The following is a 19384-nucleotide window of genomic DNA, read 5'->3' as shown; positions in this document are numbered from 1 at the left end:
TGGTCAGTATGCCAGGCAGGGCTACATTGCTCCGGACGCTCAGCACCCTTCCTGGTTTACCTATCCCGCGGAGGGATATGGAGCTCCCGGTTCCATGGGCATTTTCACACCCACCCACTACGGTGGGTATGGAGCGGGCACTAGTGGTTATGGTGGTCGAGGTGGTGATGATGGTGATGATGGTCAAGGGGCATCAGTGATGCTGGGGAGGATCGAGATGGTTCGATACCCCTTAAGCCAATGAGGACATTGTCTGATTTAGCTTGGGGGGGTGTTTCACTCACTTGTACATTTTAGGTATGTTTTCTTTTTATTTCTGCATTTACTTATTTTGGTGTGTTTATTTTTGTGTGTTTTTTTCTATCTATAGTAGTTTATTGTTTTGAAAAAAAAATTACAAAAATACGTTCCGATGAATACAAAATCATGCTTCCCTGTGCCCCTTGAGCAAAAATTGTTTTGATTCTTGGTATTTGATGATGAGCAATGTAGATGTGTTAGCCATTATTTGATATTCGATTGCTTTGATGCCTTACCATGAGTCAACTTCGACTAACTATTTGTGGACTTGGTGCTTGACTAGTTGACTTGGTTAGGATGTGTGATAGCTTCCTGGTGTGTCATTGATTTTGAGTATTGATTTGCAACTGTTAGTAGTGTTTTATGACTCATATACATGCACATTGTGGAGGACGAAGGCATTTTTCTGTTTAGGTAGCCTTCAGATGAATCTAGATACATTTGTTCCCTCCTTTTCTACCCATGTTGTTGCTTGTGCCCTTTATTCGGTGACTAGCCACATTACAAGCCTGTGAAAACCCCATTGGTTACTAGTCCCAAGCCTAGCTTGGGGGAGCTAATAGTAGTGAGGTGAGGGAGTTGTAGTGTGCTACATTTTGAGCACAAAGTAGGTATTGAAAAAGGAGTTTGTCTTATCATGTTTGTTGATTGAAAATGAGTTGAAAATGAAAAGAGATGAAAGAACAAAACAAATGTGAAGGTTTCTAAAAAGAAAGAAAAAAGAGAGATTGAAAAAGAAAAGAAAGAGAAAAATCTATTACTCTCATAAAAAGTTCAAAGTATTGTTTCAATCAAGTTTTGCAAATTCATACCCTTATGAGTGATTGGTTACAATTATGAAAAAGGAAAGAAAATATGGTGTTGGCTATTTGCTGTTTTGTCATGTGTTGAGTGGGAGAGTTATGGTCATTATATTGCTTGATCATGGTTGTTTTTAGGATTTATGCTCCCCAAAGCCAAGGCTTTAAAGCTCACATTATACCCAAATTTACCGCACCCTTACCTAAGCCTAACATTACAAGCTTTGAAGACCTTCCGACCTTTGTGCATAGAGTCGTACTTATGTGAAAATAGTTGTTTATCAATGCAAGTTATGACATGACGCATTTCGAGTCGACTACTAGGTTGAGTTATGTTTTTCTAGACACACGAGTGTTGTGAGTTTGGGAGGGCATTGTTCACTTATATGTTGGGAGGAGAGCGAACGGGTACATCTTTTATCCGCCACATAAATGAGTGACGAGTGTGTGAGCACTAGTCTTGAATTCCATTGTGCATTTGTGGTTCGTTTTGCGTGACGATTGTTAGGGTGGATTAGTGGTTGAATGGATTTTATTGGTTGACATTGATGCATGCTCGTTGGATTTTGCCTTGAATTATGTTTTTCATTTTGAAATATGTTAGGGGTGAAGTTGGTCTTGTATTCATCGATGATTTCCTTGCTTAGGGACAAGCAAGGATCTAGCTTGGGGGAGTTTGATATGTGTGTTTTATATAGTGTTTTACCCCCGTCCCTTAGTACTTTTATGCGTCAAATGAGCTCTTAGGAGCCATTTTTAGTACTAATATACGTTATTGAGTGTGCCTTGAGTTTCAGGTTTGATTATGAAGAAATTGGTCTTTTTAGACCCGTTTCATGGTGATTTAGGCCACTACACGAGCCCGAGGAAGTTTGGGACCTTTATCGTCGACTTTCGGGAGCCTTAGATGCTTATGGTTGAGCCCCAAGAGTTAGACTTGGTAATATGGGCGAAGGATATTGAAGATTGCAAATCGCCCTGTGAGCTGAGGGCGAATAGCGACCATCGGGCGAAAGGAAGAAAGAATTGAAGTCATCAACGCGCGCCCGATCGAGCGCACTTCGCCCGGTCCGGATCGGGCGGCCATCTGGAGCTGTTTTGAGCCTATTGCAAACCGCCCGATCGGGCGGCATTTTGCCCGATCGGGCCGACTGTCGAGCACTTCGCCCGATCGGGCGAAGCGTCGCCCGATCGGGCGACGCCAACCTCCAGCAGATTTTCGCGAGCTTCTTTTCCGTTTTTATGCTTTATTTTAGGCAAACTATATAAACTAGCCTTTATTATTTTGAAGGACATCTTTTATTCTAGTTTCTAATTACTTAGTTTATTTTAGTTCTCTCTAGTTTTTTCTCAAAACACTTAGTTTTAATTTTAATCAAAGATTCAGGCTTTATTATTCATTGTCCTTTAATTCGGTATTATTTCTTGCTCTAATTTAATTCATTGCTCTAATCATGTTTTCCATTATGTTAATTTCGTTGTTATTTACTATCATGAGTGAGTAGTTTAATTTCTAGGGTTTAGGGGATCCATGAATGCATGATTGGGATTATATGTGGACTTGATTATTGATTGATTGATTATAATTTCTATAGCTTATTATTATTGCTCGTCAATTCTGTTCGGCCGGACTATTTTGATTTGAGTTTGATTAACCTTAGATTATGCGCCGAGAGGTATAAATCCGATGTTTTTGGTCTGTGGCTATTAGATAGGAATTATTACTAGTACGTAGCGAGAGCCCGCTAGTCGTTCTATCCTAAGGAATTCATAAGATTCGAGAGATGCATGTTTTCCTAGTTATGATTGTTAATTGATTGTTATTGTCCGTTGTCCAATCCCGGTCTGCATTTATGGTGAACCGCTGCCCTAGATTCCTTTAATATTGTTATTTTCCGATTTGATTACTTGTTTTAGTTTAATACACAAACCAATCCAATTCTTGTTACCAGTAGTCTAGATTAGTAATTTAATAGTAGAAAGAACGCCTGTTTCCCTGTGGATACGATCCCTGCTTCCCTTTCTATATGTTTAGTTGGTGAACGTTAGGTTTATCTTTGATAGGAGTGCGATTTAGCCTGTCACAAGGCCCAGCACAAAGCCAGGCCCACGCCTAGCGAAGCCCGTGCGCACAGCAGCAGCGAGCAGGCCCAACCGCGCACAGCATGGCAGGCCCAGCCAAGCAACGAGCAAGGCCAGGCCCAGCCGACCAAGCGAGCAAGGCCGGCAGCAGCGCCCAAAGCTGGGCCGCGTGCTGCCAGCGCTGCTTGGGCCGAGCCGCGCACAGCGCTGCCCTCGTGGGCTGTGTGTGTGTGTGTGTTCGTGCAATGCTACGAATCCTTAGCCGCTTAGAATTGTTCGATTAATTATTTTCCTAAATCCACAAGAATTATATGTTTGATAAAGCATTAAATTCTAAAAGATTAATTTAACTAAGATTTTAATTGAATTAGTAAATTGAATCCTAGTGGAAATCTAAGTCAGATATTTCCTCTCTATAAATAGGTGATTCATAATCACAATTTATACATCACAACAATCATAAGTATTCATATAGTTTAAGTTTAAACTAACTTAATAATTTGTCAAAATAATTAAGCTTTCAAATAACATAAAACCTTAGATAATATTCTATTTAATTGAATCTAAGGCGGATCCGAACGTGCTGTGGACTATCTACGGAGGGACGACAATAGGAGTCCTAAACTTGTTCTTGTTCGGTTCGGGAGCAGGTAGGGAAGGCAAGTGTCCCATGTATGTATCCTAAATTATGCTAATTGACTATGTGTCAATTAATTTGGATTCCTGGCTTTATGGTTTTTCCGCATGAAATATATGTTTTATATTTGTCATAACCTAACAGTGGTATCACGAGCCTCTAATTAATTCCATAATCAATTATATTTAACATGGTTAAATTTTATAAATTTGCAATGAATTAAAGGGGTGATTAATTTCGTTGTATGCAATTAATTGCAAATTCGTGCGATTATTTAATTATATGTTCGCAGGATTTTTAGCAGCTTAGTCAATAATGGTCGGAATCGTATAATTTTATAGTGAATTTCGCATGTAAACGACGTTTTAAAATTTTGACTAAAATCATAGATTTGATGCCGAACCCAGAATTCCAAAATTCGAAGCCTAACTATGACTTTTCGGAGGTTTTAGTTTTTCGAACGCAAAATTTATAATTTTTATAAGGATTTTTTGTCATTTAACACCTTAAAAAAACTAGTTTTTGTAATTTAACACCTTACTTATTTTTTATTGTTTTTAAACACCTTAAAAAACAAAAAAATTAGAAATCAACACCACTTGACAATTTTTGTTAGGAAAAACATTAGTTTTTAACTATGCTAAAGTTCCCAAGGCATGATATGGTGGTAAACAACTCCTTCTACCATCAAATTATGCTTTGGAAGTTATAGCATGATTAAAAATCAACGTTTTTTTCTTATGGAAATCGTTAAGCGGTGTTGATTTATAAATTTTTAGATTTTTAAGGTGTTTAAATATAATAAAAAATAAGTAAGGTGTTTAATTACAAAAACTAATTTTTTTAAGGTGTTAAATGACAAAAAATCCTTTTTATAATGTTAAATTAAATATTTGCGAATCTTGTATGTAAATCTTGAATCTATGATTGACCTACTGTATATGTTTAACAAATTTAAAGCCTAATCTTATTAATTATACAACCTAATTTATAATTGTAATTAATTTGTTGAAATTCGAATAATTTAGAATTTGATTTGATTTTCATAATTAATTAGCAATTTAATTAGGATCCTATGATTAAAAACCACCATAAAATTTGTTAAAATTGAAAAGTTTTAAAATTTTATGACCTAGATTTGAATCCGTGAAAATAAAAGTAATCGGAAATTAATTTGAATAATAAATTTTCAATTTTTCGCCTAAATTTATGAAATTAATATGAGTTATTAATTTGTCAATAAATTTAAATTATAAAAGTTTTGATTTTTATGAAAATCGTTCACAAATCTTGCATGCACGAAGCAATGGAAGCTAAGTGTTACCCTTAAGGGGTGTTGCATAGTGCGGGCATGCGACGACGAGCAAGGGAGCTCGTCGCCCATGCGGTACGATGCAGCGAGCAAGGCATGGCACACACGCGTGGAGGGTTGCCCTGCTGTGCGGTGTGTGCTGTGTGCACGTGGGAGAGAGGCGAGACGAAGGCAGCAAGCACCCGAGGCCGCGCATGCGGGCAGTGAGTAACCTAGCAATCAAACTTCCTTGGTATCATATACCCCTTGAGGTTCTTACTTCGGTAATAACTCAAACAATGGAAGCTAGGCTACACTAATGGCCTACAAGTGGGAAATGAAGCATGGAAATGCTACATTAGTTGTAGGGTCATCTAGTTTGTTTTAAGTCCTTTCAAGGCTGGAACTTAATGGCTATTTTGTTCCATAATCAGCATACCTAAATTTCTGCTTCAAACACAAAAAGACTCACATTCAAGAAAAACAAAAATAATGTTTAATATATGTTAAGATTGGCAAAGCATGATAACTAAACCTATGCAACAAGTGAGAAGCAACGCTCACATTGTGGCACTGGAAATCAAGCATAGCTTTGAATTCCATGACCTGTTTTAAAGATGGGTTAGAGTCCCATGGTTGTAAAACATCGGGGTTGAACATTTATCATATATGAAATGTATTTTTTCATATTCCATTTAGTCTTTGTTTAGTATTAAATGATGAGTCCTTTCAATTTGACAATATATATTCAAGATAGATTGTCAGGACCAGTCCTGTGACTAAGAAATGTCTATCAAGTGAACTTGAATGTCAAAAGTTGAAAATGGTCCCTGGTCGGAAGTTTACTATAAAGGTGGACGCATAGAAAACGCTAGAGGACTAGAATGCAAGATGACTAGTAGTTCTGTTTCTTGAACTATGTGGACATGGCAATGTCACAATCATTTGCATAGATACTTACTTTGAGAAGACTAGTATCGGACAGACCTATGAAACTTTACTGTAAGAGATGAAAATCTGTCATAAGAAAATTTCATTACATTATTAGACACTAATCCTCAATACCTGAGTAATTTGAGATTACTTGTTTGAGAACTGGTTACTTTGACGTTGTCAACCGTCGCACCGTAAAAGGAGGCTATAACGGCAATGCTCAGGTAATCACCTATCAAACGAAGTCTAATATCAAGATCACAAGATTGGGATTGTCCTCCCATAAATCGGGATGAGATGCTGAAAGTTGTACAATGCCACTCGGAGAGCTAGAAACTGGAAAATGCATGGTCGTGCTCAGATGAATCATAGGCTATGATTATCTGTTTATTTGATCAGTTGAACTCTGAAACCAAGAAATACCTCTGGACATAATAAGGATGACTACTCTTACCTTATGTTCATGAGCAATTATTTTCACCTACCACCATTACCCTTCCATTCTTAATTTAATTTTCAATTTAATTTCAATTTTCTGATTGATTAATTCAAATAAAAGGGGATTCAGATCACTCACAAACACCAAGGTTTGGATAGCTCTACATTGATAATTAGCAAAAGAATCTTGGTGAATTTCCGTGTTTAAATTGCATTAGATCAACATCATTAGTAAACAATCCGAGATTGTCAACTAGATTGGTTTTACAAGTTCAAAAACATTGCTTGGTTTTAAAGATTTAGGGATTGTATTTTGAACTTAATTAACATGAGTTGCAAAAACCGATACTTATATCGTACACCCAAAATCAAGCTTTGTACCATTGTAACAACACTAGATTGATGCATTCATTTGTTTCATATGCCATTTATTTTTGTTTTTGTTATTGATGCCATTTAATTGTTGTACAATTTTGGGTGATTTGAGTTGAACTTAATAGTGCTCATTAAAGTTGTGTATGTTTTTCCTGTTGGCCACTTTTAACTTTGGATGTTGTTCATGCATATAGTCCAATAGAACCAAGAAGGTCGGGATTGTTGGGAAATACAGTGAGTTCTTCTGTGATGATGTTAAAAAAGGATGTCATATTGCATAACATAATGCCATTTTATTGGAATAGAGTCTGTGACGTAATTGAAGAAAACAAGAAATCATATCTGGCATTCTTGATTATTATGCATTAGATAACAACTTCATATTGAACTGGTGTAGCATAATGAGAAGTTAGTTCAAGACTTTCCTGTTTAAGTGGTCTTACTTTTGTTGTCTGGTCTGGCTGAGTGGATGAAATGTATCATCACAATTAATTATTATCATTATATTGTTTTGTTTAGGTACCCGGTATGGTGCTAGTCTGCGTAAGAAGATTAAGAAGATGGTGGTGAGTCAACACAACAAGTACATAGGTTTACTCACTCTCTCTCTCTCTTACTATCTCAATCTTTTGGATTTCTTAATTTATTTTGTGGATTTATGTGCAATTATATTGTTTCTGCTCCTAAATGTGGTTCTCTAATGAAATTGTTTGACAATTATGATAAATTTGACCTGTGTTTATTGTTGTTGTTGAAATCTTAGGAAAATCTCATGTCTCGAGTGATGTTTTTAATTTTAACCCTGCAGTCCTGCATCTTTACTTAATTGTTACTTATGGTTATCAGTGTCATACAAATGTACTTCAATTGGTAGATTAGGTATTCTGTATATATATCAGTGTTTGGTTTAGTAAATATTTTGAAATGAATTTCACTTTCTCTTAAAAGTATGTTCTTTAGAAGTCAGTTTGAAAACACAAATGGTAAGAACCTTGTTGGAGTAACATATATTAAACATGTCTAACAAAGTACAAAATTCAACACTAAAGAATTCAATTCTTAAGACTATAAGAAAGGGTACAAGAAATAGGAAAACAAGGAACAAGTGAAAGGAACTTACAATTCCGTTTCTACCTATAAGTTTATGTTTAAAGAAAAAGTAACCTAGCAATCAAACTTCCTTGGTATCATATACCCCTTGAGGTTCTTACTTCGGTAATAACTCAAACAATGGAAGCTAGGCTACACTAATGGCCTACAAGTGGGAAATGAAGCATGGAAATGCTACATTAGTTGTAGGGTCATCTAGTTTGTTTTAAGTCCTTTCAAGGCTGGAACTTAATGGCTATTTTGTTCCATAATCAGCATACCTAAATTTCTGCTTCAAACACGAAAGACTCATATTCAAGAAAAACAAAAATAATGTTTAATATATGTTAAGATTGGCAAAGCATGATAACTAAACCTATGCAACAAGTGAGAAGCAACGCTCACATTGTGGCACTGGAAATCAAGCATAGCTTTGAATTCCATGACCTGTTTTAAAGATGGGTTAGAGTCCCATGGTTGTAAAACATCGGGGTTGAACATTTATCATATATGAAATGTATTTTTTCATATTCCATTTAGTCTTTGTTTAGTATTAAATGATGAGTCCTTTCAATTTGACAATATATATTCAAGATAGATTATCAGGACCAGTCCTGTGACTAAGAAATGTCTATCAAGTGAACTTGAATGTCAAAAGTTGAAAATGGTCCCTGGTCGGAAGTTTACTATAAAGGTGGACGCATAGAAAACGCTAGAGGACTAGAATGCAAGATGACTAGTAGTTCTGTTTCTTGAACTATGTGGACATGGCAATGTCACAATCATTTGCATAGATACTTACTTTGAGAAGACTAGTATCGGACAGACCTATGAAACTTTACTGTAAGAGATGAAAATCTGTCATAAGTAAATTTCATTACATTATTAGACACTAATCCTCAATACCTGAGTAATTTGAGATTACTTGTTTGAGAACTGGTTACTTTGACGTTGTCAACCGTCGCACCGTAAAAGGAGGCTATAACGGCAATGCTCAGGTAATCACCTATCAAACGAAGTCTAATATCAAGATCACAAGATTGGGATTGTCCTCCCATAAATCGGGATGAGATGCTGAAAGTTGTACAATGCCACTCGGAGAGCTAGAAACTGGAAAATGCATGGTCGTGCTCAGATGAATCATACGCTATGATTATCTGTTTATTTGATCAGTTGAACTCTGAAACCAAGAAATACCTCTGGACATAATAAGGATGACTACTCTTACCTTATGTTCATGAGCAAGTATTTTCACCTACCACCATTACCCTTCCATTCTTAATTTAATTTTCAATTTAATTTCAATTTTCTGATTGATTAATTCAAATAAAAGGGGATTCAGATCACTCACAAACGCCAAGGTTTGGATAGCTCTACATTGATAATTAGCAAAAGAATCTTGGTGAATTTCCGTGTTTAAATTGCATTAGATCAACATCATTAGTAAACAATCCGAGATTGTCAACTAGATTGGTTTTACAAGTTCAAAAACATTGCTTGGTTTTAAAGATTTAGGGATTGTATTTTGAACTTAATTAACATGAGTTGCAAAAACCGATACTTATATCGTACACCCAAAATCAAGCTTTGTACCATTGTAACAACACTAGATTGATGCATTCATTTGTTTCATATGCCATTTATTTTTGTTTTTGTTATTGATGCCATATAATTGTTGTACAATTTTGGGTGATTTGAGTTGAACTTAATTGTGCTCATTAAAGTTGTGTATGTTTTTCCTGTTGGCCACTTTTAACTTTGGATGTTGTTCATGCATATAGTCCAATAGAACCAAGAAGGTCGGGATTGTTGGGAAATACAGTGAGTTCTTCTGTGATGATGTTAAAAAAGGATGTCATATTGCATAACATAATGCCATTTTATTGGAATAGAGTCTGTGACGTAATTGAAGAAAACAAGAAATCATATCTGGCATTCTTGATTGTTATGCATTAGATAACAACTTCATATTGAACTGGTGTAGCATAATGAGAAGTTAGTTCAAGACTTTCCTGTTTAAGTGGTCTTACTTTTGTTGTCTGGTCTGGCTGAGTGGATGAAATGTATCATCACAATTAATTATTATCATTATATTGTTTTGTTTAGGTACCCGGTATGGTGCTAGTCTGCGTAAGAAGATTAAGAAGATGGTGGTGAGTCAACACAACAAGTACATAGGTTGACTCACTCTCTCTCTCTTACTATCTCAATCTTTTGGATTTCTTAATTTATTTTGTGGATTTATGTGCAATTATATTGTTTCTGCTCCTAAATGTGGTTCTTTAATGAAATTGTTTGACAATTATGATAAATTTGACCTGTGTTTATTGTTGTTGTTGAAATCTTAGGAAAATCTCATGTCTCGAGTGATGTTTTTAATTTTAACCCTGCAGTCCTGCATCATTACTTAATTGTTACTTATGGTTATCAGTGTCATACAAATGTACTTCAATTGGTAGATTAGGTATTCTGTATATATATCAGTGTTTGGTTTAGTAAATATTTTGAAATGAATTTCACTTTCTCTTAAAAGTATGTTCTTTAGAAGTCAGTTTGAAAACACAAATTTTCGTTTCTTGATTCCCTCTCCGAATAACTACAGAATAAAGGGAGAAGTTAGACAGATTGGGAGGGGCGGGTTTTCCTATATGCATACTACTATAGTATTATGTTTCCTTAAGTTTCGAGGATGACTTTCAAAAGGATATGTCAAGGCATTTTGTAACTAGTAATTGTGTAACGTTAACCAGTAAGATGATGGGTTGGCAATAGAATAGGTAATGACCCTGGGTTGCCCTGAAACTATATTCACTTATTATGTTCAACCAAAGACGAGGTTTGATTATCTGATATGTGGTTCACTTACCCATATTATTGAGGTCTTTTGATTCCAAAAACTCTCTTTTATTCTATGTTTTTTTTTTCTCTAAGTTTGGAGATGATGGCAGTTTACAAGGAAGGTGTATTGGTTGCCGTAGGTGACAACGAAAGCCTTTGGTTTTAGGACTAAAAGACCAACAAAATGTAGAAACATGATGGGACGACTACACCAGCACCTGCAACTCATCCACTCAACTTCAGGCCTCAGAAAGATGCAATATCGAAACTTGAATCAGATACTAGCTTAGAGCATCTATAAGTCTGTTATTCATCTCTATTACTTAGTGTTACTGTGTTGAATCACTGTTTAGTTAATTTGGTTTACATCTTCACCAATTCATATGGCAATAATGTTATGTATGCTGCACTGAGAAACAATCATTACGCAAACAATTCTTTAATTTGTTTTTGTTAGAATAAGTTTTGCACTTGGGTGACTCCTCTTATATGCAGCTCTTATCCCTTTGTGTTAATTGGGATGTTTTAAGTGATTTCTTGAATATTTTGATCCAATTTTGATAAATTACCATCGTTTTGGTTTTATAATTGCCACTTAGAATTGATTTAATTAGAGGTAATTTGTTGAAATTAGTGTTTTTTCAGGACGAAACTTGAAGGATTTTTGGGGGGAAATTAGTGTAAGTGGTTTTAGTTAATGATTAACAAGTTTTTACAATTTTCAATTGTGATTTTCTTCAGCTAATACTGGATAATGTTGATAAGGGGAAACTTCTGTATTTTTTATGTTTACTTTTGTTAGGTTGCATTTTCTAATGAAGTGTGACATGAAGTTTTTCATAGGTTGAAACATGGAAAAGGAGCAAGAGAGAAAATGGACAGAAGCACGGACTATAGTAGTGAGTGTTGATCTTCTCGAAACTGCCAAGAAGCAACTTCAATTCCTCACTGCTGTGGATTGTAATAGATTTTTCATTTTTGTATGAAAGTTTTGCTTCGTAATGGGCTATCTATTGGAATGGATCCAGTAAACTTTGTGAACAATATCATATCATAATTTTTATCTATATGATGCATACTTTTTTTTTAAGACAAACTTTGTGAACAATTTTTATTGCCTAAAATTTGTGGTGATATATATAATAGCACAATTTTTTAGTTTTTTTTAATACTCCCGTACGCATCGCGTGCATATAAGACTATAGGAGATAGGACTTGACAGAATGATACAAGACAGCGGTAGAGATGGTAAAGGTGTTTAACGTAGGTAGTTTCCTTACGGCGTAACTCCCAATCGCATTGGTTAGTTTCTTGATCACAATCTTCTAGATCTTAATACAGCACGCAAGTCTAAATCGACGAACTCATGAAACATACGATAAACAAAACAGGGTCTGAGTCTGACACTGAAAAAACGAAGAATGCGAAATTTGCATAAACAGGAGAAACCACACATCAAACATATAAACTGTCATAAAATTTACTCGCAACAAAACTGAATGAGGACAAAGAGAGGCAAAATCTTACATTTTCCTATTCTGCAAGGATTACTCCGTATAATCGTATATGCTATGTCCTACTTCAACAATTACAACTGATATCCCAAAAAACTGAGTACGTGCTGAAGGGATCGGGATGAAGAGTAATTTACAACTTCTTTCATGTACAGAGCTGGCTTTCATACAAGAAAATTCAGCAAATAATAAAGCATACATATGCAATCAATATGCCGTGGAATTGGTAATCCTCACAACAATTCTTGACATTTTCGATCCACCAAACGTCAAATTATCTGCACCAACTAACTCCCCTCTTTTAAACAACCCCGCAATTTCTCTTACCTCTTCATTGGTACACTGCTCCACAATTAAAAGACAGAAACCCCCAACCCTAACTGTCCTCTCCATCTCTGCAACAAACCGAGAAGGAAACAAAACCGTATCAAACTGAGCAGAGAATGCAAAATCAAAAGCATCATCAAAGAAAGGCAGATAATTAGGATCAGCACGGCTAACAAGAGGAGGGGAGTCAACCAGATCAATAGCGGTAACATCAGACACGCCAATCTGTTGTAGGGCCATGACCTCCTGTCCTGCCCCAGCTAAGAGACAGAGGGCCTTGGAAGAATTGGACAGGATGAATGAGTGGGTAAGGTTATGCTTCTGGGCATCAATGAAGATACGTGAAAATGACTTTACTTTATTCAGCCATGCAGAAGTGGACCAGATACGATGGTTTCTCTTCTCAATGGTGGAGAAAGGGCGGGGGTGATGGTGAGAGTCACATGTCGAGCGAGGAAATGCAAGGGGTTTGTGAGGAGTAAATTGTGAAATACAAGTTTCTGGTGGATGAAGGAGAATGGAAAAAAGAATGAGGGTGGCAATTGTAGCAACAACTACAGATATTCTGTTTAGGAAGGCTTGAATGTGCATCTCCATCTCAAGATTTTCCAATTATACTAGAGAAATTCTGAATGAAATATAACAGGAACTACGCTCTTTCTTAATTGTGCTTGCTCATCTGCTCATATCTTCCAGCGATTTCCTTTGCTAGGCAACCCAAAAACTGTGTCTTCCATACTGCATTATTTCGCCCTTTTTTCTCAATTGCAGCAAGCTTCTCTTGGATATAGAAGCACCTGCAGACACACTACAATTAATCATATAACAGGAGTATAATTACCCCTCTGTATTCAAATGATGATCACATTATCCTCATCTTCCCCAATTAAGTGACAAAACTTTACTGAAGACCCACTAGAATAGTTAGAGCATCCCCGTTCCCCCACACACTTCTCATCACTCAATCAAATTAGAGGCATCTTAGGAAGCCGAAGCATAAACCATGACCATTCTCATCAATACAGTGCAAATTTTATAAGAGATCCTAAGCAGTTTGTGAGTATAATTTCCAAATATAGGAAATACGGAAAGTTTATATGAATTATTAGCTAAATAACAAATACATCAAAGTCTGAAACAAATGATATTCCCAGATCAAATGATTCTTTATGAACAAGATATCCAGTGATAAGCTCAAATGCTCAATTGATATCCAGTTATCATATATTCATATCTTAATTCAGAAGCTGTTTCTAAAGACCTGAGGACGGACTCTCTAAACAGCCTTTTAATGTGTTAAGAGAAGTTACTTTCATCTTTGGCTCCCCAGGCCCAGACCCTACCTTCACAATCCTCACACTGGGTAGTTGTTGTCCCTAAAGTTGTAACCAAACTTAAACTGTTTCCAAATTTAGCTACAAAAGAATCAGACTTCACCACAAACTTAAATACTCAGTCCATAAGCTCCCAATAAATTTCTAAACTTCTATAGAATACATTTACACCAAAGATAAATGCTATGAAACACAACCAACAACGGATCCCGTCAAAGGCAGTATGCAGGAAGATAAATACCTGTGTTGTGAGTAGATGTTATTTGGCAAATAATCTTGAAAGTTTGCTTTTTAACTTTTATCTATACAAATATTCACAATATTGAATTGATAATTTTCCCATACATGTCATAGGCTAATAGTTTCTTGATTGAATCAAACTGTTACATTCTGAAAACTCTATACCAATTTGAGTTGAATCAATTATAGTCAGCCACACTTATGTGGCAGATTGGCCAAGATACTTCAAATTTGCACGGTCACGCCGTTCATTTCACTGGGAAAACCCCATTTCAATCCATTGGTTCAGTAATTCATATACATTGAGAAAAAAAAAATCCATCCAAATATACTAGAAAATCAGGAACTTGATCATCTTTTTTCATAAGGATACATGAATGTCAAACAAAGGCAAATTCAGCATGATTTTCTGAATTAAAATTATCTCTAATTACTCTTCCTACTCTCAAATGGTTGATTAAGTCCAAAAAAATCAACTTTTAACTTGAACCCTAATCCAACATCGAAATAATTCGTTCACAAAATTACAAAAAAATTACACAGTTCACACAACTCACTGCCAACACAAACTAACAAGTTTTAATCAATGCATAACTCTATAATCATGTGCGAAAATCCATCAATCATAATATAACCAAATCATATTGTATGATTAACAATTCATAATTGAAATACGACGGATCATAGAGTAAAATAATAAGCCTTAAATTATGAATTGCGAAATTCAATTAAATTATTGAACCCAGAAATATTTGAAAAGAACAGAAGAAGCCAAACCTGGTTTTGGAAAGAAGATGAAGAGGCGGTGAAATGGGTGGTGATAGCCGTGAGTGGGCCCCTCGACACGGCCTAAGAAGTAAGAACCACCGCAAGTGGATTACTTAATTTTTTCTTTTTTTTTTTAATTGTTTCTACTTTTGGTAAATCAGATAGCATAAAATTTGATGAGTGCACAAGTGGATTTCTTTCCCCATGAAATCCATGATGAAAGTCCAGTCCATTTTACGACGGAGCACCGTGGTCAGTGGACCCAAATTACAAAATGGGCCTTGTGTTATTAAAAAGGGTTGATATTATTTTTATTTTTTTAAGAATAGAGAAAACTCAGTTTAAATCCTCGAAATACCTACAAAAAGGTTAAATCCTCGAAGTTAGTCAGTCTAATACGGAATTACGGAGGAGGGAGGCTACATCGCTGGTAACCAACGACACATCTACCCCATACCCGAGGTAAAATTGTAATTTCCGCTCAAGAGTTGAAAAGTTTAACAAAATATTACGTATGGGCAACAATGACAGTAATTAGTACAACAATGACAGTATTTTAATACAACAATGACAGTATTTATGCAAACGATGTGAATACTTATATAACACTTGTATACATACTTTTGCTCATTCATTTAATATGCAACACTTTTATCCATTCATTTAAGTGGTCTCTTTACTTTTTATATTTCATTACAATTGTATACATAATTTCCTTTTTTTGGGTGATTGTGACAGTATTTTAATACAACAATGTCAGTATATATACAACAATGACAATACTTATATTACCAATGAAAGCATATACCAAGTTAGCAACACTTTTACACATTTATTTAAAGGTGGGCCATGTGTTCCAATTGTTTTATTTATTTATGTTTTTATTTTTTATTTTTTTTTAATTTAAAGGTGGGTATGGGGTAATTGTGTTGCTGGTTACCAGCGATGTAGCCTCCTTCATTACGGAGTACTCCGTATATTATTTTGGATAATTTTATCAGCGTTGTCTCTTGTGAGACCAGTCACACCATCAACTTGATGGTGTGACGAGCGCAAAATCAATAGTGTACCTCCCCTAAAACTATTAAAAAAAGTAACATATCTAAACTATAGAAGTAACATACCTAAACTAAAAAAGTACCTCCTCTAAAATTATATAAAAAAAAAGTAACATGTCTAAACTATAGAACATACCTAAACTAAAAATGTACCTCCCCTAAAACTATTCCGTATAAAAAAAAGTAACATGTCTAATTATAAAAGTAACATACCTAAACTAAAAAAGTACCTCATCTAAAATTATAAAAAAAGTAACATGTCTAAACTATAGAAGTAATACATAAACTAAAAAGGTACCTCCCTTAAAACAAATCCGTATTAAAAAGTAACATGTCTAAACTATAGAAGTAACATACCTAAACCAAAAAGGTACCTCCCCTAAAACTACTCCGTATAAAAAAAAGTAACATGTCTAAACTATAGAAGTAACATACTTAAACTAAAAAAAATACCTCCTCTAAAATTATTAAAAAAAAAAGTAACATGTCTAAACTTTAGAAATAACATACCTAAATTAAGAAGGTATCTCCCCTAAAACTACTTCGTATAAAAAAAAAGTAACATGTATAAACTATAGAAGTAACATACCTAAACTAAGAAGGTATCTCCCCTAAAACTATTCCGTATAAAAGTAACATGTACGGAGTATAAACTATAGAAGTAACATACCTAAACTAAAAAAAGTACTTCCTCTAAAATTATATAAAAAAAAGTAACATGTCTAAACTATAGAAGTAACATACCTAAACTAAGAAGGTATCTCCCCTAAAACTACTCTGTATAAAAAAAAGTAACATGTATAAACTATAAAAGTAACATACCTAAACTAAAAAAAATACTTCCTCTAAAATTATAAAAAAAGGTAACATGTCTAAACTATAGAAGTAACATACCTAAATTCGCAAGTGTGAACTGGTCTCACCATAAGTTGATGGTGAGAACAGTCTCATATAAGAATTTGAGTAATTTTATTGGTGGGGGGAGATCATTACAAGATAACCAACAACTCATTTATAGTAACAATGTAACTGATTTTATAAAATTAGTACTCCGTATATGATTGTGTTGGATGTTTTATGTGTATCTATCACAAGAAATGTATGACATGTCAAAAAAAATTCCTTTTTCTTATAATAAATAAAGTGATTTCCAAATCAAGTAATACATGAGGAGTGCATTGCACCCAAACAAAATATTGTTTTAACAACCTTCTACTATTAACAAATTTGCAACCTAATTAACTATGTAAAGAAATAAAAAAATTACGACCTAACCATTGCATACAAATGACAAAGTTAGAAAGTGAAACGTAACTGAATAATCTGACAAAGTGAGTATGTAGTAGTACGAAGTATATACCAAATTACCAATACTTATAGATCGAAAATGAAGGCAAATTTTTTATAATTATTCGTAAAAGTCAAAGTAGAAATAAGAATTAAAAGCATTTTAGGAGACTAAAAACTGTTTAAGAAATTAAAATATAATCACTAATTATGACAATTAAATTCTTCTTTGTACTACTCCGTAGTAACTTGCAAAATCAACCGGTATATAGTTAAAAGTTTCCAAATTACTGAAATAGAGGCAAATTTTGTTGAAATCCATACAAAACAGTTAGAGGTTGATCGTTTATTACAAGTCGGCCATCTGTTATAGTGACGTTGACTTCCGACTTTGATATCTCTAATATTTCTTCTGTAGGCATTATTCCGTACAAAGAATGCTTAGGTAGTTAGGTTAGATCACTTTATTGTTGCGATTATTAGGTTGGTACTTTGGTAGGACAAGTCTTCCATCGTGGGAAAATTAATGACATGTGTCATACAAAAAAAAAAAACCAAAACCAAAATTGTTTAATTATTTTACAATTTTGACTTGAATGGATAAGAAGAAATTAAAATAGGAGTGATTGCTCTAGAAGTTGTTGTAGTAGGAGCACAATTGAAATTTGATTTTTGATTACTTGGCTTACAAAGTAGGTAAAGAATAAGATAAATGAAGTCGAATAAAAACCCATTCAAAATTTTGAAAATAAATTCATTTGTTATTCATGTCTCCTTGGAAGATCATCACAGATGACATATTATCTACAATATATTCCCACAAGTTAGATGGATATTTGATACTTCTTTGTTACGGATCGAGTACATAAATTCATCACTTTTGATATTCATGAGGTCAAAACTTTGACCTAGTAATTAAAATATTTTTTTTATAAAATATTGTCTTGTTGATATGGTTGGATTCATTTCAATATAAAAAATTTCAAATACCAAATTTTTATAATTTATAATAATACGCAATTAAAAATATTCGAAAATGAAAAATATTAATGGTAAAAAAAGTACATTGGAGATCGCGGATGATGCAAAAGTGAGAAACTTTATGGCCTGTTTGTTTACTATTATAGAATTGAGGAAATATCTACTAGTAGAACGTAGTAATTTTTACACTCGGAGTTGTAATGTGATTTGCCTATTGAGAGTTTGAGAGAAGGTTTTGGAGCGATTAAATTCATAGTGCATCTTGAAACTTCATGATCTAATCTTACATGGGGTTTGTTAGTGAATTTTTCTCCCTATCCCTCAATCTGTTATAGCAAATTGGTATATATTTGAGTTGGGTTCAGTACGGTTGATTGAATAGTTAATTGATATTGATATTGTGTGTTGTACTTGAGCTAATTTTGTCAACAAGGCTCTTTTGTTAGTGTCTTCTTAGAGCACGCTTAATATTTGTTAGCGAGCTTCTCTCTCTTGTCTAGTTGCCTACAACTCTACAAGACCTATTGTAAGGATGAAATGCATGTCTCATGTCCATCAGGCATCAGTACATTGTACTATATCGGTCCCTAAAAGATTACGCCATATATATAGTCATATACTATAAATTGATGTCCCTTTTTGTTTGCTTCATACCTTCTTTGGTTTATGGTTATCACATATTTTTTGTCACACACAATTATTTAATCTAACTAAAAGACAAATTTACTTACCAATTTTTTTAGTACACCAAATTTTTAATAAAGTGAACAAAAGCACTTAAGACCATATTTTAGTTAAGATTAATGTAGTATTTTTGTTGGTCAGCTTCCATATCTTTGCCGGCCAAAACTTATGGAGTCACTCACCTATAAAATCTTAACTTACTAACATCAATGTCCGATGAGTCATCAGAAAGCAGTACTCCGTACATAATAAAGAGTGTATGTTAGCACACAAATAGCTTCATGTTATAAATATATTGTATTATGGATGCCCATTATACTCTTGACATCCTTATCCTATATAATGTACGTATGTGTACATATTATGTTGATGAGAATAAGATTATAACTGCCAGTTTCTCTCTTCGTC

At 34.4% G+C, this 19384-nt stretch overlaps 1 protein-coding gene across 2 annotated transcripts; it reads right to left on the bottom strand.

Annotated features, from left to right (window-relative positions):
- Positions 1-12297: 12297 nt before the first annotated feature.
- Positions 12298-15186, bottom strand: LOC110780771 (uncharacterized). 2 transcript variants are annotated; one of them, XM_021985088.2, is made up of 2 exons: positions 14976-15186; positions 12298-13432 (listed from the first exon to the last, which is right to left on the bottom strand). In XM_021985088.2, the coding sequence occupies exon 2, from the start codon at positions 13219-13221 to the stop codon at positions 12505-12507; it is 717 nt and encodes a 238-aa protein (XP_021840780.1). In that variant the 5' UTR covers positions 13222-13432; positions 14976-15186; the 3' UTR covers positions 12298-12504. The 2 variants fall into 2 exon arrangements, with proteins under 2 accessions (XP_021840780.1, XP_021840785.1); XM_021985093.2 differs by having other exon boundaries at positions 12298-13421.
- Positions 15187-19384: the final 4198 nt, after the last annotated feature.

This window comes from Spinacia oleracea, chromosome 4 (assembly GCF_020520425.1).
Source record: "Spinacia oleracea cultivar Varoflay chromosome 4, BTI_SOV_V1, whole genome shotgun sequence".
Classification (NCBI taxonomy): Eukaryota; Viridiplantae; Streptophyta; class Magnoliopsida; order Caryophyllales; family Amaranthaceae; genus Spinacia; species Spinacia oleracea.
The sequence above is the reverse complement of the archived record's forward strand: the minus strand, read 5'-3'. Positions and strand labels throughout refer to the sequence as shown.

Bases quoted from the DNA above. Each gene is read 5' to 3' on its own strand.
- LOC110780771 (XM_021985088.2), bottom strand. From the start codon at position 13,221: ATGGAGATGCACATTCAAGCCTTCCTAAACAGAATATCTGTAGTTGTT.